The following is a 23,816-nucleotide window of genomic DNA, read 5'->3' as shown; positions in this document are numbered from 1 at the left end:
AAGTGCCTGTGCAATGCCTGCTATTATCATGTATTGGTACATAAATATTATTATTTTGTATGTTACTAAGTACAAAATAAATTTTTAAAGTGAAAAAATGGGTTTCAAACCCAGTTTATGCCAATTTTATTTTATGTATTTTAAAACTAGGTTCCACATTAACATTAACCACATTAATTTGCATACTGAAATACATGTACCCATTGTGACGTATGAAGGGGAACTTGCTGGTCAGCGTGCATTGCTGATAATGTATATAAGGCACATTTCTTATTCAATTTTCTTGTCTTTGACTAAATTGCCACTCGTGTATTCGTTTCTCAAGGAAGGTTGAACGGTAAAGAACACATATTATCAAGTTTATCTTACAGGGTTGAGTTAGATACAAAATATATCCCTTCTGGCGTAGTTGGTTGAAGTGCTAACATCTATTGCCATGGAACTCTCCACGATCTCTATTTATCTATGTCGATTCAAGTGCTGTGTGAATTCCTGTTTGACCGACATCGGTTTTCGTGATACGTCATTGATACCTCTTTCATTACATGAACTATATGATCTTTTCAAAACGTTATTCAGATTCCCAAAACATTTGAAACAGTTACCCGACGCTTCTCTCTCTTTGAAAGCCGAAGCGGTGAACATGGGCTGGTGAATCTGGTTCTTTTAAAAGTGCCAGGTTTAATTTTTCCGCATTTGTCTTTAAATCCAAGTTGTTCATTTATAAACGAGGACAATTGTTCCACATAGGAACATAAGGAACATATAAGGAAAATGTCTATCCCAACTTTTTCCCATTGATTTTACGGCTTTCGTCTACTGATGTTGCGCCTTCTGGTCATTTGGAAACATTAAAATTCTCATACTATTCCGCCAAATACAAGTTTAAAAAAAAAAACGCCAACCAAAAAATATATCGTTAATATTGACGTTAAATGACACAGTATTATAAAAGTGAAGTGCAAGAGTATGGCTTCCTCTCATATTTTGCCGTTTGCTACGTGGCGCATTTTTACTTCAGCTGAAGTCGGAAAGCTGGAAACAGTAGACTGTTTCAGGATAGATGGGCATGACTACAACACGAGAAATTTCTCAAATTTACTTGGATATGAATAATCATTTTCAACCAAAAATTCAATAACTGTCCATTTCAGTGGAACAAAAATCCAAAACAGGAAATGTGTGGTTGGGCATTTCACAGGCACTTTGACTTTCCATAGTTATAGTCATTTGACCAGAAACTCAATTGTTGATATTTTCGAATATTATTCCATGCATGGTTCTGCAAGATGCATATCTTTTCGGGGCGGACATACAGGCATTTTCACCGCATGGCAACCATCACGGTGAAAACAAAGGCCGAAAACTCTCAGAAAACAGTGTTTTGGGATAGTTGTTGAGACTCCCCTGAACAGTGTAACAAGATTAGCCCTACGTGTGTAACATATATAAATTTGATTGTTCAGGATTACTTTAAAGTTGAGTTTGTGTTGTTTTCTCGAATTTTCACCAACTCTTCACTCGGCGTTCCACAGCAGCGCGCACAGAGCCCGTAGAAATGCATGTACAGTGGTGCGCGTCTTAGCAACGTGGAACGTCTGTGACGTAGCTCCGCCCCTGAGGATAGCAATATATGGCATCCTCTAATTCTTCATTTTAAGACATTATACAACATTTGTTTTTATTATTGAAAACCTTTTTTTTATTCCAAATAAAATTAATCCAAATTACAAACCCCTCATAAATTATTGTACATCACCTGAAAAAGTCATTTTCGTAAAAAAAATCATCTCAAAAAATTTACATATGTATCCCATCATGCAACAGGTTATGATTCCAATGCAGCATTATTTGCATATTTGACAAGTAATGAACAAACCAAAAATGAAAGATTTTTCTTTTTTAAAAAAAAATTAAGAAAAGTAACAAGACCAGAATACTGTAAAATACTTTATTTTAGCTGGAATTAATTTTCGCTGAAAAGACTTTTTTGGGTGTTTTAAATGGAATTTATTTTCACTGATTTTTTGACAAGTTGAATGTAAAATATAGGAAAAAAGGTATATTCGCTGGATATTATTTTCACTGAATCATTCCTTCAGCGAAAATTAATTAAAAGCGAAAATAAAGTATTTTACAGTAATATATCCCATATTCCAATCCACTATGCCTAGGTACAATGCTAGTAATATCTCTCCATCTTTTTATGCAAATATCACACTCTATGGAATGGAATGAGAATCTAAAGAAACAAAATAATCTAGACATGCTCATTGGCCAGATTAATCAATGTATACAGGAATTTCACATAATAACTTGATCAGGAGCGTATACATTGACGTCTGTTTTTACTCAACCAATCAAATCTATGGTTAACAATTCAATGAGATAAAAGCACTGCTAGGCGTTGGTGGAGTGGAGTACAGAGTAAAATATTGCATCACCCATTAATAAGTATAAGGGTCTAGTCTATCTTGATTATAAATTTGATATAAAAACATGCTCCCCGCATAGAAATAATTAGTATACCGGTAATGTCCTAGCATGCAATGACAACATATAGTCATACAGAGAAAAAATTGATAAATGCAGTCAAAACTAATTTTAACCTGCAAAATCACAAATCAAAACTCAAATATTGAAAACCGCTCAAATTTTCTGAGAGATGATATCAACAACAAAATCATTTTATGTCATCTTTCACTATGTTTTTTCAAACATTTCTGTTCAAGGTCAATGGGGGTTGTCATTTTGGTCCCAAAAAAAGTATTTCACAGAGAAAACAACAACATTCAAAACTTGAAATATACAATGTATTGATTATTAAATGCAAGCCTCTACATATAGTGGTCAAGTTTGTTTTGGGATGAAAGCTGGAAGAGAAAGTCTGTAATCAAAAGATGTTTGAAGTCTGATAAGGGTAGAAATAAAATATAGATTTTAAACAAACATGCAAAAGCAAAGAATGTCTTTCTCACGATGGAAGAATGAAGACATCAAATGCACTCGGAGGGAGATGAACTGGTTGAGTGACAAGGGCGCCCTCTATACCCACATGGAGTCATTCTTTAAATGCCATTGTTTTAATTTTAAATATGAAAGTTGTCACTTTCAGTCACAAATTGAAAACAAAGTTTTGATTTCTCCGATTTTGCAAGTACTATATCAATGATGTAAAACCGTGAATGCTTGAATAAAAATAAAAATGTGAAAGTAGTTACTGACCATCCCACACATTAAATATAAAACTGTTACACATGCAAATGTTAAAATGTAAAAACAAAGTAGAAAGTTCTTTTTAACTGTGGGGGCGCCATCTCAACTGACTTTATCAGCTGTTTTTTTGTTGAAGAATTCTGAAGTAGAAATTGTTCATACTGTAACATGAACAGCATAAATGCTGGTTCTACTATTAAATTATTACTGTTATTAAGTTATCAGAAGATTTGTAGAGTAGTAAGTAAACTGGATGCAATAAGAATAAATATTTTTTTGTACCTCACTTTTTGTAAACCTTACAAAGTTTATTCATGGACGTACAACTACAATTTAGTAACATTTCAATGTGGTATTCTACCGACTCTAACAACGATTGTTCCTTTCGCAAAATACCTAAAACTGCGGACTTTGTGACGGTTACTGTAATTTCATCTGCCAAATTTTTGTGAATTTGATATTTTTGTTATTGTTTAGAATACTGTAAAATACTTTATTTTTGCTTGGAATTAATTTTCACTATTTTCACTGAAGGGATGATTCAGTGAAAATAAAATCCAGCAAATATACCTTTTTCCTATCTTTTATATTCAACTCGCCAAAAATCAGTGAAAATAAATTCCATATAACAACACATAAAAAGTCATTCCAGCGAAATATAATTCCAGCGAAAATAAAGTATTTTAGAGTAGTGTTGTTTATCTACTTGTTTACATATAAAATGTTCATCAAATTTACAATTTGTAAGCAAGGTCATAATCTGCCAGTTTGATTCAAAATCAAAATATAAAATTTTAAATAAATTGAAATTATCATCGCATTTATGGTTGGAAATACATCCGCCAGAAAAATATGCTAAGAAGAAATGCATCTTTGTTCTTATTAACCTCCCAGTACCAGATTCTTTCCCGCCAAAATTGGCATCCTAAATATTTTGAGTCTTTTTCAATTTCAGTAGGATAGAATTTGACATTGCTTACATGTTTAATGAAAAGATTGAATATTTGATACACAGCTTGAATTGAGAAAAGCTAATACTGAATGGCACTACATTACAACGATAGTAAAAAGGTTATAAACCTATCATACTATGACGTAAGTCAAATTGTCTGGCACTCATGAATTGCTGGTATGCATGTTCATGCATGTTGTATACATCCTCACCCATGGGAATCACTAAGGCATATCACATGCACATCATATGTATGTTGCATGCACATCACATGCACATCACATGCACATCATATGTATGTTGCATGCATATCACATGCACATCATATGTATGTTGCATGCACATTACATGCACATCACATGCACATCATATGTATGTTGCATGCACATTACATGCACATCACATGCACATCATATGTATGTTGCATGTACATCACATGCACATCATATGTATGTTGCATGCACATTACATGCACATCACATGCACATCATATGTATGTTGCATGCACATCACATGCACATCACATGCACATCATATGTATGTTGCATGCATATCACATGCACATCATATGTATGTTGCATGCACATTACATGCACATCACATGCACATCATATGTATGTTGCATGCACATTACATGCACATCACATGCACATCATATGTATGTTGCATGTACATCACATGCACATCATATGTATGTTGCATGCACATTACATGCACATCACATGCACATCATATGTATGTTGCATGTACATCACATGCACATCACATGCATATACACCTTAATTAGCATAAATAAATACCCCATACATGTAATGATAAAATGAAACGTGTGCATCACTAAGTCTGACATTCCAAAGCAAGACATCTCCATATTTTGCGCACACAATATGCAAATGGTTCAAAACTCTGACAACACGGGGAAATAATGAAATGAAATTTCCGTCAACTAAAGTCAGCATGATAAAATCAATTGATGGACTTTACAATACTGGTGGAAATAACTTGAACTTTTCCATTCGTTGGTCACAGTCAATACCTACAAAAGAATGACAGTAGTATCACTACCAGGGATGTGGAATGAAAAAACAATAATAGCAAAATATTGTTTTGTGACCATATCCAAAATGGCTGCCATGAAGTATACAGAAATCATTTAAAGTGGCACAGTCGTCCCACCATGTTATGTTCGATATGGATCACATGATGCATATACGAACTGTGAACGTACATTGGGATTTATTCTTTTAGTGTTTGCGAATTCTACAATAACCCAAATAAAATAAAAAACTTTAATGACATTATTTGTAGTGAAATTGTGACAAATATTGACTTTGACATTCAACAAGTTCAAATTAGTAATTGTACTATAAAGGGTTAAAACAAAGTAAATTGAAGTAAATTACAGGAAATGTAAAAAATCCACGAACATTTCAGCAGGAAAAGTGAGACAGAAAAGGGTTGAAAGTACATAAATGACAAATCAGAAATGGTCTATAAATACATGCAGAATTAACCAGTTAATCAAATGTAATTAATCATGTGACTGCCACCACATGACAGATCACATGACTAATCACATGTCATCCATCACACTGCAATTACATGAAAGGTCATAAATCACATGACTGAACACATGGTATCGACCACATGACTGCAAACACATAACAAGTGACTGATCACAAGACAGTACAATCACATGACATCATGTAATTTGCATAACTGATCAGTCACTTGACTGATCACATGCAAATAGTGATGAATAATGGAAGTTTTTTTCTCCAGGTTTATCAAACTCAATGAAAAATGGTGCGTATAAATGTTTACATTGGTAAGAGATGGTCATCCCTATCATCGTCATCATCCATGTTTTCTAACTGGTCATCACCGATCCCCTTGTAGGTTCTGGGCTCTGATGGAGTTTTAGTTCTAAACAGGAAGTCAGTTCCATCCTGCAAGCATTAAATATGTAAATTTATTAATTATTATTTCTAGGATTTTTGATTACTGTTCATCCCACTCGCATTTTCATAGAACAAACTGTGAAAGGTGTTCTCAAATTGTTGAAGTCGCCAAAAAACGAAAAACATTTCATTCAATGAAGAGGAAGTCAGGAGGCTATTTCATCTAGATGGTGCACATTAATTTTTTAATTTTCGTAGTTGAAAACAAAAACAAATTTTGTGTGTTTAGAGTCAAAAATATCTTATTTTTATGTACTTGGAAGAGTGATGTGTATGACTCTATATTTGATACCTTTCGTTTTTTGACAAATTTTACTAATTTAAGAACACTCCTAAGAGATCTATGTCTATTCGTAAAAATAACTCGACGTTGAAGGAACTGGTAACAAATGCACTTACAGCAATAAGGTTTCCTAGTTCTCTCCAAAACGACAGATTAGGTATCTGTTCCATACCCTTGGCACCAACCACTAAACGTTGGTACAGAAATCCTACAATTATATACAGACCAACCAAAGTAAAAAATCTGAATTAAAAAAAAAAAAATTCATTGTGAATGATGTCATAGTCCCTGTCAGTGATTCAGTGACATCATATATCACAATGTCACGCAGATAAAGCTAAAAGCAAAGCGACAATGTCACCAGAACTGTGCATGTGCATGGGGACTGCTCATAAAACAAAGAATGTTTACATATATTGATAGACGCTAGTTTTTAGATATCTGCTAAAAAAACAATTCCAGTCAAGCGAGCAAATTCGAACATTTGTCAAAATTATGCTTTGAAGGGCGGTAGTCGTCGTGCCACGCATGCGCAAGATATATAGGTCTCGTATAAACAAAGATGGCGACTTTGCCTGTTGTGCAGATGAACAAGTACAAATTGAGACGTTACCAAGCTTTAATTAAGTATTTTTAGGTGATTGGAAGGTATCAAAGGAGTCACCAGCAGTAATTAATGCAAGTCACGCCCAGGTCAAACCTCATACCTGTGATTTTCATTGGAAGAGCGCATTGGATTGTGGGAAAATCATGGTTTATTAACACAAATGCACACATGCGATCACGACGACTGTCGCTCTTTATAAATGTTTTTGCGATGACAAAGCACTGTTTACAAACGTGAACTCTGTTTATGATTATTGCGCTTGATTGCAGTGCGAATATTGCACACATCACAAGTAAAAATAAACATGAACAGAAACATAATAGAAGAGTAGAATTCACATGTTCGCACGCTGTCACTTGAAATTAAAGTTTCATGTGATAATAATAATAATCTAAGTCATTAAACGCCATCAACACATTGCAGCAACAATGCTCTGTTTAATTACGATTATAGAGACGACAATTGACGATATTAAGAATTCTATCTACTGATATGATATACATGTAGTAATCTCAAAAACTTACTAAATTTTTCATTCAATAATTTTTTACAGACTATTCATGACAACAGTTTTGCTTGTGCCATTATTAGCTCTCTGGAGCCACATACAATCTTTTTTCCCCAAGAAGCCAGTAAGGTAAATCAACTTGATTTATGGAAATCCATTGTAACTCAAGATTTCGCAAAATGTCATAGATCACAATGCTTATCGGGCAATGCATATAAACACAAGTCAATGTGTGAATGGATGTGGGTCGTCCAGCAGTGTGTATTCAAATTTTGTATGGTTGCATGGGACCCATTGACAACCATTTAATATTGTACTCACATGATAGATATAATGGATCCTACACTAATACCACCACCACCACTGCTACTACTGCTACTTTCACTGAGGCCACTGGTACATGCTACTGAACTGCTTATTTCAAATAAATAATAACATTCAGAATCTTTATCTGCATTTTCTGCTATGATAGTTGCTGGCCCCTGAAAAGTAAGTCAGGAAACCCGTTAGAAATAAAATGATAAGTATATATATATCGTACTCGACCGCATTAGTGTCCATGCCAGGTCAAGCACCCACCCCACCCCTTTTGCAAATTTTTTATATTCGGGGTCACATTCAGCAAAGCGCCCACCCATTCAAAATGCCACTAATTTAAAACTTGGTCTTTGGTGATTGTTCAACTGGTAATCGTTTTTTTATGATACAGCATGGATTATATGTTGTGAATGCATTGACTACGGTAACCGTGCGTAAACTACGCTTCAACAATGACCTGTTAATAAAAGTAAAATGCGGTGAATATTTCATGCCATATTCAGTTTACCTATCAACAATTGCTAATTACCAGTTTTTTGAAAAAAAACATGTCGTAAATTCGCTGAAACCAATTCCAACAGATCGTACTTTGACACTGATTATTCACTTCTGCATTTCGTTAACAGAAAGTCATCAGGAATTTCTGAAAAATTGCGTCAGTACACAGCATTCTGATTGATTAATAACAGACTTGACTTGACCCGTTAGGTTAAAGGACGTAGCAGGTCAAATCATGCAAATTCATCATGGCGGAAAGTGCTTTTCCTCAAGAGTTTACGTACGATTCAACACATTCATCAGATTAAGATTTTGACTTTCACTGTGTTCCAACAGACTCTAATATTTTTAATCTTGTAAATTCGGGTGGTACGTAATTAATATTTTAATAAAATGTGCATATTTTTTGTGACCATTTCTGTTTCGTCAATGACGACGCAACTAATATTGTAATTTTATTTCCCCTCAAAGACGTAATATTCATCTCAATCTGTCACAAGGTGAATTAAAATTGTCATTTGCACTCTTTTCCGAGGAGGGTGCTCGGGGAAGCACCCACCTCTAAAAAATACTGATTTTCTGAGTTGAGGACTCTGGGCGCTAATGCGGTGCGGTGCGGTACGGTACGGTGCGGTACGGTACGGTACGGTACATTACGGTACGGTACATGTATATGTGTGTGTTTACATTGAGAGATCAGATTGTAGCGCTTACATGCTTTATGAGATAAACCAATCACTGTAACTAATCAATTATTGTGGAGATCTCAAAGACCTAGGCAAGTAACTGGCTTGTGTTGATACAGGACTCGAAATTACAGAGACCATGGAATGAACAAGATTTTTCTCCAGGATTGCAATCAAAATTTTGGACTTAAAATAAGCTTTTCTCAGAATACCATTACTTGTAGGAGTAATTAACGAGGCACCATTATGAGTTTTTGTTCATCCAAAACAATAAAATACATATAATTGACAAAAGAATGACATTTTATTGGTAGTATAACAGACATTACTCACCTCTAGGATGTCAGGATCACAGACTATCATTATCACAGCTCTTCTGTTTTCATTTGTACAATGAGTACCATATTCATCTCCACCTTTGTATGTTAGTAATATCCAGTCAGCTGCAATGACAATATATGATAAGATTGGAGACACAGTGGGTAGAGTTAGACATGTGGAATTTGGTGTGTCAAGAACACATGGGGGTCATTATACTGCTAATAGCATGTGGAGACAGTAGAGTAGATGTGGACATGTGGAATTGGGGTCAGTATGCTGATGATAGTGTGGAGACAGTAGAGTAGATGTGGACATGTGGAATTGGGGTCAGTATACTGATGATAGTGTGGAGACAGTAGAGTAGATGTGGACATGTGGAATTGGGGTCAGTATACTGATGATAGTGTGGAGACAGTAGAGTAGATGTGGACGTGTGGAATTGGGGTCAGTATATTGCTGATAGTGTGGAGACAGTAGAGTAGATGTGGACATGTGGAATTGGGGTCAGTATACTGATGATAGTGTGGAGACAGTAGAGTAGATGTGGACATGTGGAATTGGGGTCAGTATATTGCTGATAGAGTGGAGACAGTAAAGTAGTTGTGGACATGTGGAATTGGGGTCAGTATACTGATGATAGTGTGGAGACAGTAGAGTAGATGTGGACATGTGGAATTGGGGTCAGTATACTGATGATAGTGTGGAGACAGTAAAGTAGATGTGGACATGTGGAATTGGGGTCAGTATACTGCTGATAGTGTGTGGAGACAGTAGAGTAGATGTGGACATGTGGAATTGGGGTCAGTATATTGCTGATAGTGTGGAGACAGTAAAGTAGTTGTGGACATGTGGAATTGGGGTCAGTATAGTGCTGATAGTGTGTGGAGACAATAAAGTAGATGTGGACATGTGGAATTGGGGTCAGTATAGTGCTGATAGTGTGGAGACAGTAGAGTAGTTGTGGACATGTGGAATTGGGGTCAGTATACTGCTGATAGTGTGGAGACAGTAGAGTAGATGTGGACATGGAGAATTGGGGTCAGTATGGTGCTGATAGTGTGGAGACAGTAGAGTAGATGTGGACATGTGGAATTGGGGTCAGTATATTGCTGATAGTGTGTGAAGACAGTAGAGTAGATGTGGACATGTGGAATTGGGGTCAGTATACTGCTGATAGTGTGTGGAGACAGTAGAGTAGATGTGGACATGTGGAATTGGGGTCAGTATACTGCTTATAAGTGTGGAGACAGTAAAGTAGATGTGGACATGTGGAATTGGGATCAGTATACGTGATACATAAAGGTATAGGTACAAATGTACACTATGCTAATCAGGGAAGGGAATTGCATACACGATTGGCTGAAATAATTGTCGCAGTTGTTTAATTATGAAATTGTGCCAAAAATGCTATTCGATAGCAAACATAAAAGTTCTGAATTGACTGATTCTATTGTTTTGACCTGAAAAAATAATCGAAAAACAGGTGTAAAAGTGTTTTTTTGCAACACGTTTTCGAGTCCCGTAAACTGTTAAAAGTAACCACAGAATTTTTTTAACGTGATTACAGCAAGTTACGAAATTCATGGAAAATGCAGAGGCTTGTTGATATTTCACTCTAGTACTATTGCTCAAAATTGCGCATAATGTTTTCAACAACTTTTACCATTGACCAGTTACCTAATTCGTATGCATTTCGAGAAATCAGTGTGTGTGTGTGTGAACGTGCAGTTTGAAATGAAATTATTTAGAACGCAATAAAAACATGCGTAGAACCCACTCCAGCAAGAAACATCAAACTGGTTGATGGTTGAATTGTTTTGCAATAGGCACAATTTTAGGGTTTGTATATTTCTATGTAAAGAAATTGCTTAAAAGATTTCATCTATTTGTAGAAGAGACGTTGTTGCTTGATGACCTGTGGATGACAGACGTTGAAAGGGATGGTGTCCTCTCAATTAGTTATTATTCTCAATTCCTTATAATGATACTTACTTCCTGTCTTTATATCTGTTTTTGTTATTCTACCAACTATCTTGCCATTTGTTTTTTGGGGATTACTTTGATAACATCCAACATCGCTATCACCAACATCTTTTAGCGGTGCGCATATACTTATATCATACGTATAGTTTGCTGACTCGTCTGTTATTTTAAATCTAAGTAAAACAAAAAAAGGAAAATATATTTTCATGCAGTCACTTTAATTCATCCAGGCATTTATTCTGTGGCCTATAGTTTACATACATTGTGGGCCTGAAACTTAGCCGTAGCCAAACGCGCACAGACTACACGCTCTGGAGTAGTGGTGACTATTTCTCAAATTCAGTAACCCAAATAGGATACGTTTCTAACTTATAAAAAGCAACCTCTCACTGGAAGTAGCTCTTTGTGTGTCTTTCTCAAAACAAAGCTGAATGCTATTTGCCATGGTTATTGTTACCACGGTACTTTATATCATTGTTGCCATGACAATTACAATTGTTATCATCTGGATATAAATCGGACAATTCTACTAAGGTATTAAAGTATTAAAGTAGTTTTCAAGAAAGAAGAAATTATCAATTTTTAATAAAAAATTACAAAACTATTTGTTAAAAATATAAAATTCTCGATATTGTCACAAAATGAACAAATCGTACAGAAGGTTGCCCATGGTTACTACATAACAAATATCAAAATTTTCAAGAAGAAGGCATTTATAACAAAAGTCGATGCAGATGTGGGATGGATGAAGACAGAAACCTATATGAATAGCTAAAAAAAATTGATGGGAAATTGATTTCCCATAATGCAGCATGTCTTGAAAGCTTAGGTGTCCTACACAAAGTGAGCAAAATAAAAACATTAATTTCTTGGTATACATTTGGTTCTAAGTATCTACCAAACTAGCTACTAAATTATCCAATATTACTATGGGAATATCAGCTTTTAAAACTGACAGCCAAGCCACAAATTTTGTTGATTTTAATAGCTGAAGTGAATGTAAATTTGACACTGATACATTGCTTGCCCTCACTTGGTACAATGTATAATATTTTAGTCACCACTTCCTGATCTGATTTGAATGAAATTATCTGTAAAATATTCATAAATATTGATAATATACACATACAGCTTTGATAAGTGCAATAAATCACTGTTTACATCTACTTGCACACGTAAATATACAATCAAATCAGAAAACAATATAAAATAGATGTTTTTATCCATGCTACACTGCTCGCAATGGATTTTGCAGGAGACCCACATCACCTAACACCCTGGTTGCCAAATTGGGTAATCTACCATGCACGAAATATGTACACGTAAGTATACGTACATTATATATTAATGAAACCACATGTGTGTGTACCAGAGGGCACAGCTGGTAATGTAATAAATGTGCTTGATTATAACAATTATTGCCTTAGTTTGGGGAAAGAGTTCTTTTCCCTAATCCCAACTCTGACTCACATCCCAAGCCCTCAAATTCATTTGTATATATCCCTCTAAACAATTAGAGTTGTCTTTCGGAGGGGCCTATATAATTAAATTAGTGAGCGCTTGAGGGTAGAGGTAGGATTAGAGTTGGGGGTTCAAAAGGAACTCTTTTCTATTTTCTACTATACATCGTAAGAAAAGTATTTCTGAACTTTATCTTGTGAACAATTACAAATATAAGGGAAGAATCAGATGAACAAGTAAAGCTATCTATTTAAACAGCTTTGTAAACAGCTTTGTAAACAGATATTGCACCAACAAAAAGATGAAATGAGAGAAAGGATGATAATCAACTACTGGTAGTGATGAGAATCAGTGTTCCTCACTAGAAATATAGCATAGAGTATCAACTAATTTGTATAACAGTACAATGTGTTAATTACTTTATTGTACTTATTGATACGTTGAATTAGCTCTATAGTTTATCCAAAGAGAGTTGGGACTCCTAATCCATAACCCCGGTCCATAACGTCCTGGGGAAACACCTCAAAAACCTTTATTTCACTATTCACTTATGGAAATAGTCAACAAAGATTTCAATAACTAGTGTATATGTGTATGTGCGAGTACCGGCAAATTAAAAAAAAACACATTGTTTGTGATAACAAACGACACCTCCCACAAATCCGGACACGATAACATAGTCGATCGGTTCGTTCAGCTGCATGGCCGGTTATACAGATGATAGATGAACCAAAACAGAATAACAGTCTCTCAGTGACAGTGAATGTATGGGAATCAATAATTACCCGTTCCCCCACAAATTATGTAGGCGTTGGATGTCGTAATTGTATATTATTTTAAAATATGATTGAAACACCGGTCAAAACACAACTAATAAACGCAGTGTTCGTTATGTACTTACATAGAGCCTTTGATCGGGTCCAACATCGAGATATATTTTTGTTCTTTCGTAGTTTCGACAGTACAGTCTGCATTCGATGAGCACACTAAACAAACAGCAAAAAATAAGAATAAATATAATACTTCCACACTCATGGTGACTGAAAATTACCGCAAAATGTCCCGCTATACGTGGTTCTCGACATCAACACACATGAACAGGAAGTAGTTCTTTCAGGTGAGTGAAAATCATGTGACTGAAATGAACCATTATTTGGTAGGGAAGATGGACCGGGTTATCTTGGGAACAATGTAACACTACGTGAACGTAAGTGCTTATTTATTGGGAGTAATTGGTTAAATAATCATAATTCTCTTTTTTTTAGAACTGACAAATCAATTTTGAGCTACATTACTTTTTTTCTGAAACGCCCCTTTATATCATAGAAAAATAGTAGTTTGCTCCGTGACCTGTGTTAGTTCTAAATCTCGGCATGCTCTCGAATCTCACGTTGTTGTACGAGGGCGCATTTTGTCTGGACTGGCTGGTCCGTCGGCTGGTCCCCGCCTCTACGCGCAATCTCAAAGCTCAATCACGCCCAGTCGGGTCACGTGATCTGACGCACAGTTCAGCGAATTTGTCTGGACAGATCACCTTCGAAGACTCACAGAACCTCCATAGTCTATAGAGGGACTGTGCTTAAACGTGTTCTTTCCATGACGAAATACATTTTTACAGGTCTAGAAAAATAGGATGGCTAATTTAGACTAAAGACAAGAGAAATGAAAGTTCTTCATAGCATATTTCACAGTTGTAGAATTCCACAACCCCGGATTTTTTTTGATTTGCCTGCGAAATGTTTCAGCGAATTTGCCCCTCTGGCAAACTGTTTGTATAGAGTTCTTTTTATTAACGTGAACATTGTTTTCCTCCCTCCCCAATACGTGTAAATGCTGTATTTTCTGATAGCTTGACTTTTCTGATTAGTCTCAATTAAACGCGTCTCCTCGAGCAAAATCTAGGAAGTTACTCCACCCTTTTAAAGTTTTACAATGCTCTACCCCCTTCGATAATATCTCAACATTTTCTCACACATGCATGAAATTGCTCAGAATCTCTCCTGTCTTTAGAAAATTGCTAAAAATCTCCTGCCATCAAGGAATATTAAAAATGTGTCATCACACTATAATCGAACGCACTACGCGACGGCACTTTTAAACCGGGGGTGTCGTCACCTGCACATGCGGCAGACGGCCATAGAAGCTTTGAATTACTATACGATGTATCGCCACACGCATTGGAAATAAAACAATATTTGAATATGTAGTTCCAACTTTTTTTACAGCACGTGATTTTGGTCACGTGATTATAACCATGAGTATTTTCAAGCACTTGTTTTAAAAAAGACCCCCTAACACTACGATCATAAACTTTGTTAATTATCCCGCGTATTGCGACAAAATTCTGTAAAATCATTTATTTTCTCTGACATTTAATTTTATTACTAGTATTTTGATGTTTTGAGCATATTCACTGTCAGTGTTTTAAATCAATGTGTTTTAGTGTTATCTTATATGTTTGGTAGATTTAATTTTACTTGTTGGCGAAGATAATTAATATTTAATGCATTTACAGTACACAATTTTCTCTCGTCTTTTTTGTGATCAATATTCCGAAAGCAGTCAATCATAGTCATCATTACTTCTCTCTTTCAAGCTTTCTAATATGTATGAGGGTGTCTAAGAATACTAATTAGTGTGTATTTTTTTAATTTATTTTTTTATAACAAAGAAATGAGAAGGAACACACGCATGTACAATGAATTTGGATTGAATTCAGTTTATTGTTTATTTATTTTTTTTTCAATAAAATAAAATATGTTTATTCACTCCAATGATATTTCATTTTACTGAAAATACACCCACAAAATAAACAAGAGACTGTATGCAAGTCAATTATGATTTGTAAGTTTAATACATTCAGTGGTTAAAGAATACCATTGGAAAATATTTTTTTCATTGGCGCTTTAAAACTCACGAAATTAAAGACGGTTTTGGTTTTATTTAAAGGGTAGAACGTCACAAACATGGCGTACAAACGACCCAATCTTTACTGCTATCCAATCGCTATCACGACATCAAGTAATGTACCTTTGATATCATACATTTGCCGAACATGCCCCGTCGCCCAAAGTAATAATAAACTTGTATACTAGTAACTAAGTATTGTTATGATATACACATGCATGAATTCGGTTTCAGATCTTAAAAAAAAAGTAACCATGCTCATTTCCATGGATACCGGTTTTACTTTTTTTCTCGCACTCTAGTGCTAAGGAGTTGGCCAACTCGCTATAAACGGAACTTGGCCGTGGAAGATGCATATATGCGAGGAGGGCGCACTCACTTGGTAAAGTATAGAACCCCGCTAAAAGATAGCTTGCAGCACAAAACAGTAATAATTCAATAACAATCTTCAAAACAATCTTCCCAGTAAAATTAATGGAAATTCTAACAATATAACCATAAATTTGTTTAAAAAATAAACGCGTTGCTTGAAAACAGGAGAGGCGAAAAGCTGATTTTAACATAGGGCTTTATGGAAAAGATCCGAGCCCCCCCCAAAAAAAAACGCCCTCTACAGTTCAATATTCTATCCCACAATTCTTTGCAAAATCCAACAAGGAGTTAACACATTTCTTCCCTATACACGTGTTCCTATAAAAGGATTGTGTTTATGGGGGTGCCAGGACGGTTCGGCCTTGACCGCTTACGGCACTTGTAAATAAAAGACGCTACGGACCCTTGTTTTGGCCTTAGACACGTTGGTCGTTACGGCTCTGGTATAAATTATATTCGAAGAGTATATTTTCGTAAACTGTGATAATTTTTTTTTTATTTTCGTGATAATGTAATTTAAATAAATAAAAAGCGTAAATTTGTAGACATGGACAAGGTGTAAAATATAATCAGCTATTTTATTTGTCAGTAATTTGTACACAGATCTTAATGTTAGTGTATAAAGTGTAAAAAGCATTTTCTACATTGAATGTCGTGATTCTAATGCAATTTCCAATTTTATTTCTTAAACACAAATTATCAAATATATTATGAAAATTAAAATGTAATTAGGAATTTATTTTATTTGCGATCACAGTGCCAGGAACTTGAAATGTTTGGCAATCCATCACTTGATGTTATCTACGTTGGTTAGCCTCTGTCATGGTCAATATCATAAGACTTTTCTTCCCTAATGAAACATTGGAGTTCTGTTTGTGTCTCCAGTCTTCTTGGGACCTCATCAATAATCCTTTTCTCCCTGTACTTCAAAATGACTTTGTCGTTCTTTGGTGGATTTCCGTTTGTTCAGTCTGGACTTGTAGGTCTGGACGACGATTCGCGTCGACAAAACAGCGCCCTCAAAAATGTTCCTGCAAACCATCCTGCAAATGTTTGTTTTTTTATTGTTTTTTTATTGTTAATTTCATGAGCAACCAACAAATACAAATCGTTATAATTGTAGAAGAACTATATTAAAAAAACAAAAACAAGAAGAGAGTGAAGTTAACGTGTGGGAGAATTAAGAAAAAAAGAAAAAAGTTTGTCTTCTCGGCCTCTCAAATTGAAGTTGAATCGCCCCAAAAAATGTTTTAATGGTGCGCCCTCAAACGGCGTGTCTTTGAATGCAGTTTAAATATTGGGAGTAATGGCGGATGTCTTTAATCTTGGTAATACTATGGGAGAACAGTCTCCGAATAAGGACTCGCTTACATCAGGTAGGTAACATTTTCTTACAAATTTCTGATTATATATTCGTTCAGTGTTTCTTCCACGTGTGTTGAGTTTGTAATAGCAAGACCAGATCGTGAGCAAATATCAGTTCGAGTTCCGGTGAAAATATCGGGATCTAAACGAAAATCGTCGGTTCACCTGTGTGTAGCTGGCTGATCGATTTACGCTGGCTTCCGTCTTATTTTACGGTCACAGGAAATTTGGGCATGGCTGCGATGCTTACGTGCCCTCAAAAAAAAGCCACAGTGAATACTGACTCGCCGGAGACCGCGTTTTGAGCATAATAATATCAGAATGGTTAAACAAAATCTGAAGTTTTTTTTTGTAAACAACGATTAAACATGCATATGACCGGCGTCACGCCAGTCAGTTAATTGTTTCGACCGTTTTCACTTGCTTAACGGGTCCTACGGAATCCTTGATTATTGCCCTTGCAAAGACAAGGACATCTTACGTACATAATGCTACAATCTACCTAAAAAACACCGTTATTGATATATTTATCACATACGTTGGCTGTATTAGCGTAGAGACATTGCTGTAATATTAATCATTTACGAGTTTGATGTCAAAACCGGAATTAAACAAATACAAACTAAAAACCCTAATAATATTGGACTGTTTGGACATTTGTATAATATATGTTGAATTCAATGTTCATGCCACACGACATACCATCAACTATTAGTTATAGTGATTTACCAATGTAATGGTTTGGTTTATATTTGTTATGCATGTTTTATTATGAATGAATGGGTAGTTAACCCAGGCAACATAAGTACTTTCATTAGTAGATGTGTTATAAATCAGTAGTTATTATTACATATTTACTGTTTTATATGTTATGTTATGTTATTATGTGATAAACTAAATCAACTGTGTGATTGAAACTAGATCCCTGACAACTTGATATCCGATATATTTTTATGAAGTCTTATGTAAATGAACCCACAGTAAGGACAACCGTAAAGTTTCATTTTACTCTTTGTGTTTTTTTTATTTTCTGAATTTGGGATAATATGAAAAATATTAATTAGTGTTGCTATGATATTTTCTATTGAAGTGTGTCAGCATTGGAGTGGGTAGACGTACGCATTATACTAGGCCATTAACTCTGGGTTTTTATAAGTATGTGTGAGTCCACGGCATTTACAGGTTGCAGGGTGAACTACTATTTCCGAGTTCCACCAATGCATCTATCGTCTACATGTGAAAGAAGTGTTTGATAGTACATGTATTTTTTCGTTTTAGAACAGTTTTTGACTTCAATCACGGGGTTCAAAATTCACAGAGGCATTGAAAGCAATTATCTCCATACTAATGCCTTAGTGTCCTTAAATGTTTACTACGTAGCTTCAATGAGACAAATGCATTTTTCGAAATGTTTAGCTTTGAAAATAAGTGCCTCTCACAATTTAGAAGTTCAAGTTACAAACTTATTTATAAACAAATAAAAATGTTTTTTGTTTAAATTGTAAATCACCAATAATCACATGTTTTATGTAGTCCAATTATAATTCTACAAACAATCTATTCTAATCACAGGCATGCATGAATTTTTTGATTGTTAGTTGGCTTCTGTTGGGATTCCCTTGGGATCACTGGTTGACTTGACTTGACCATGTGCCTCTACTGCAGGGTTTATGATATTCAGCCATACAACAGGAGATGGAATGCACTTGCATTTTTAAAACGTATCTCGTTACAAATGAAGTGTGCCCAAGGAAGATAACCCACCATGTTAACAGGAAAAAGAAAAAACATCTTATCTCAGTGCAAAATGGTTCTGCATACATTACATTTTATGGTGCATCTGTTTGTAATTTTACTCCCCCCCCCCCCCTCCTCCCTTGATGTATACATGTATGTGAAAAGTTTTGTTGTGTGATACACCTTATTACACATACAAATGTACATTCCTCCCACTGTTGAGTCAAAGGTCAGGTACACCTTATTACACATACAAATGTACATTCCTCCCACTGTTGAGTCAAAGGTCAGGTACACCTTATTACACATACAAATGTACATTCCTCCCACTGTTGAGTCAAAGGTCAGGTACTTTCAATGTAAAAACAAGTACAATGTAATTTGAAAACTAAAACTACCGGTATAAGCAGACATCTTTCATCGAAGAAAACGAAACTGATAGATTTAACCCTTGGGCTAAACTGGAGTTTGACGTTATCATTTCCGTCCATGTTTGTCTGAATACTTCACTCGTGAAATATTCAATTCTCATATTCCTTAGGGCTCTCATTATCATGTTGATACATACACTTTATTTCAATTTGTTTCACAGTCTGAATCAGATAGATACATGTATCTTTATTTGCCAATATTCCTTATATTTACCATCCTTTGACGTATGATTGTGAGATCTCGTATACTTTGATGACACTTCTATACTTCTATATTTATCTGCATTGATACCATAGTATTCCCCTCATGAAGTAAAAGACTTCTGTCATGTGTAATTCATATGGGATCTTCTTTGAATATACTAGTAATCCAAATTTCCAGTCCCTGTTTTTATGCACTTTTGACGCAGTGTGATTTGCCTCATGAAGTAGGAACCTACTATTATTGCATGATTCAATCTGATCTTGCTAGGAACCAACCTAATTTCCAAGCCCTTATATTTATCCGCCTTTGATGCTTTATATAATTGAAATAAAGTGTGGGGCTTCTGTGCAGGATTTCTGCACGACTTATGACCCAAGTTCCACATTATCTTCATTCACATTTAGTAGCATTTACAAATAATAGTTCTACAAATCAGAAAGTGAAATTTGAATCCTAATTTACTTGCCATCTGACAGATGGGTCATTGTGATATCTATAAATATATCTCTATCTATTCTCAACTCTCAGTTTACTGCTTGCTTTCCTTATGATTTGTGTCTTTAATAGTCTCAGCATAGAAATTAGTTGTAACTTCATTGCACAGTAAGGGATAGACCAATATGTCTTAGCGAGGGTTAGATTGCGGGTATACAAATTATTTTTTCTGCCACATGACATTGTACTTTTTTTTTTTTCTTCATTAGTAGCCACTCAGATAAAAGTTTGTTTTTTTCAGCAATAAATATTTTGCCACAGATTTTTGTGTGGTAGTTTAGTTTCCCGCTTAAAAATAATGGTTCGTCCCTGAATACTTGTACATTATGATTAGCCAGTCTGTTATACAGACTAGTATTTCATTTGTATGTGAACCATGGATAATATCACAATCACAGACACGAGTCACATTTTTTGGTGATGACAATTTATTTCTTCTTATGATATTACTAATTTATTGCATATTCATAAGGTTCAGAGATCAAGTTCTTTCGACCCATTTCAGATATATTGAATTTCTGATCTTAGCAACAGTCGTTACTATGGTAGCTTGATGTGAATTAAAGGTGTAAATTTGCATATGAAGTAATTTGTGTTATTAGTACATGTATAACGTTGGGGTGTTTGCGAAAGTTCATCTTGATAAACAATTGTAGTCACAGTGAGTTTTGTGAAATTTTGTCCTCTTTTGTAGGTCATCACAAAATGTCAGACATCAAACATTTTTCAGTTTACTTTGTTTCACTATTTAACCATTTTAATCCTAAAAAGTCGTACTGTAGCAGTGATCGTTTTGCCAAGTTCAAGGGCATTGCGAGTATTGAATATAATTGAATATGCTATTTTATATTTGGTATCATATGGTCGTTAACACTATCGAAATCAATAGAAGATTAATTAATACGATAGTCTAAATCATTTTGAAGAGTGGTGTACCTGACCAACCAATGTGATATTTATAATCTAGAGGTCGTAATCCTAGGAATTAGACGTTCCTAAAATTGTCTCTGGGCTCCTGGTTTCACTTGCTTATTTTTCTTCATACATTATAGCTTTTGACCAACCTGTTGCACACATTCAAGCAATAATCGCGTTCCAGTCATACATTTTATGACGTTTGCGCTCACATTGCATATCGTATTAGCGCGTTTTGCCGAACTACAATGGAAATGCATGTAGGTTGACCCTGCTGCCTTAGTAATTTGATTTTTGTTAAATTTAATTAAATAAATGATCTTGCAAACAATGGCGACCATGAAAGTTAGATAGCGTTGTTTGTGTTTTTCCAGAGTATGTTTCAGATCGCCACTAGAGTGGCTAAAATGTGCATTGGAAGCATGCGATGTACTGTAAAATGACTAATTTTCACTGGCTTTAAATTTCACGGATTTACCATTTCATGCACATTCGGTGGGTTTTAAACTTACTGTTTTATCATTTAGATAATATGTTCTATGCTAAATTTAACATATTTACTGGGTTTTGATTTAGCGCATTTTCCAGTCAGCGAAATAAGCACAATTAAAACCCAGTGAATAATTAACCCTTTTACAGTAAGCATGGTGGAAAAGCAGTAATAGTAATAGCAATGCACATGTGATAACTATGCAACCCCAATGTAATTGATGTATAGGACCCTGATATGATCAGTGTCCAATGCAAATTTGAAATTAAACGACAGCTTGCATGCACGATAACTGCCGTCACATAAATGTCTTTCTGAATCAACTCTACTGTATCTGATATATGCTTCACAAGATTATTTACTTCTCCTTTATTTTCTACTCTTTCCCGGACTATTTCGGCTTCCCTCAATTTGTTCGCATCCTGGACAATCACCTTTATTTTCAGTATCATTGAACCCATTGTATTTCTATCTCTGTAATACCTATATTACTTGTATATAATTACAATACATTGTTTAATTGCATCAAATATGATACGTTATTAAATATTTCTTATTAACAAGACAATATTATTATTGAAATTTTGAGCAAACTACGAAGATAAACCAACATGAACCATGAATTTTGTGTTGTTGATTTTGATTGTTTTTTTTTGTTTTTGTGCCGGGCGACAATTCTGGACATTGAGTGTCACTGTTGCCTCTCCTGCAAGTGCTAGTGCTGATTATTACACTATTTTGTACTGGGCCACAAAAGTACACTGTAGTGAGTTTCTTCTGAATAAGTACCAGTAAATTTAAAAACATTGGCAACTTAATATTAATAATTATTAATTTCACTTTATGGATAAAAAAAAATTCTTAAACGTAAATTATGTAGGTTATTTTCTGTATGCCTTCACATACCAAAAGAACAGCCCTCCAATGCCATGGTCTAGTGGTACATGTATGTGAAGCGGCCTCTCGGCCATAAAGGATACCAAGAACAAATTACAGCAGTTTCTTCTAGGGTTTTGGTTTAATTTATGGCCATATACCAAGCGACCAAGTACACAAGTGGTACTTCTGAATGAATGGTCATTAATCTTTGTATTGTACATACATTATTACAGGCCCCTTCAGTCAATAACCTACTGTAAAATACTTCATTTTATCTAGGATTAATATTTGCTGAAAGACATTTTGGCTATTTTCACTGGATTTTATTTTTACTGATTTTTTATGAGTTGAATGTAATATATAAGAAAACATGTATTTTTGCTGGATTTTATTTGCACTGATTCATTCCTTCAGCGAAAATTTACTGTATTGGTGTAAATCAGAATGTACCATATTGCCTAATTAACATATATTAATATCTTCTGTGTATTTCTCTGTAGTTGACTGAGACGCTCCAGCAATCTTAAGTCTTGAACAGAGATTTCAGCGTGTGATTTGAGATTAATTATGCTTAATTATCGCTTGTTTGTAATTAAGGAATAATTCTGTCATGCATCGTGACAATATTAATTTGCATATCAAAGTTGAAAAAATTTACTTTTATTGTATGTCTATATTTAGATGATTTTCAGAGGAAAACTCACCTTATTTAAAGTGTTTAGTCAGCATGCCCTATTGTGACGTTTGGAATGGGTCTCACGCAACACATGCTTGTAAATATATTGTTTATTTTCATAATTATCGCTTTAATTTTTCGCAAACCTATTCATTCCACATTAGAGTTATAATTGTAATTCATCAAATTTTAATTTTTATGTTTGTTGTTTTATGATTGAAAGTTGGTATTTTCGTGATGAACTTGTGTGGTCAAGCTGGCAATGCACCTTGTCTCATAGCGATGAACTACAGCTATACAATTATTGCCTACTTATGTACATGTACACATATGTAGGTTATGCACGAGACAGTATGTAAATACCAATGATGTCAATGATATGAGTATGTGGTATTCTGCAAAAATGCAGAAAATGTAACAGCATAGAGAAACATTTTTGCTATTTTTCATGGCAAAAGATAATTTAGCAATTGACAGACGAAATCCAGATAAATAAAAAATGGGCACACTAGCTAAATTGTTTATTTGGAAACCATGACTGTGATTTCTT

General features: G+C 34.8%; 2 protein-coding genes across 4 annotated transcripts in view; one reads left to right on the top strand and one right to left on the bottom strand.

Moving 5' to 3' along the window:
- Window positions 1–5,104: 5,104 nt before the first annotated feature.
- LOC102806869 (cation-dependent mannose-6-phosphate receptor-like) lies at window positions 5,105–13,912 on the bottom strand. Of its 2 annotated transcripts, XM_085490576.1 has the most exons (7): window positions 13,696–13,912; window positions 11,343–11,506; window positions 9,363–9,472; window positions 7,849–8,009; window positions 6,529–6,655; window positions 5,993–6,117; window positions 5,105–5,204 (listed from the first exon to the last, which is right to left on the bottom strand). In XM_085490576.1, the coding sequence occupies exons 1-7, from the start codon at window positions 13,827–13,829 to the stop codon at window positions 5,198–5,200; spliced, it is 828 nt and encodes a 275-aa protein (XP_085346702.1). In that variant the 5' UTR covers window positions 13,830–13,912; the 3' UTR covers window positions 5,105–5,197. The 2 variants fall into 2 exon arrangements, with proteins under 2 accessions (XP_085346702.1, XP_006819516.2); XM_006819453.3 differs by having other exon boundaries at window positions 5,105–6,117.
- A 3,447-nt stretch (window positions 13,913–17,359) lies between these two features.
- LOC102808460 (kazrin-like) overlaps window positions 17,360–23,816 on the top strand; it is a 61,275-nt gene continuing 54,818 nt past the window's right edge. For both annotated transcript variants that reach the window (XM_085490574.1, XM_085490573.1), the window contains exon 1: window positions 17,360–17,449. In XM_085490574.1, the coding sequence (XP_085346700.1) occupies window positions 17,380–17,449 (70 nt within the window). In that variant the 5' untranslated portion in view covers window positions 17,360–17,379. The remainder of the gene's footprint in view (window positions 17,450–23,816) is intronic.

The sequence above is a fragment of the Saccoglossus kowalevskii genome, chromosome 15 (genome assembly GCF_978046115.1).
Source record: "Saccoglossus kowalevskii chromosome 15, keSacKowa6.1, whole genome shotgun sequence".
In the NCBI taxonomy this organism is placed as follows: Eukaryota; Metazoa; Hemichordata; class Enteropneusta; family Harrimaniidae; genus Saccoglossus; species Saccoglossus kowalevskii.
This window is presented reverse-complemented; position numbering and strand designations above follow the sequence as displayed.

Bases quoted from the DNA above. Each gene is read 5' to 3' on its own strand.
- LOC102806869 (XM_085490576.1), bottom strand. From the start codon at position 13,829: ATGAGTGTGGAAGTATTATATTTATTCTTATTTTTTGCTGTTTGTTTA. The intron at 11,507-13,695 runs GTAAGTACATAA...TGTTTTACTTAG, and splicing joins GACCCGATCAAAGGCTCTAT to ATTTAAAATAACAGACGAGT. The intron at 8,010-9,362 runs GTGAGTAATGTC...CTTACTTTTCAG, and splicing joins GTGATCCTGACATCCTAGAG to GGGCCAGCAACTATCATAGC.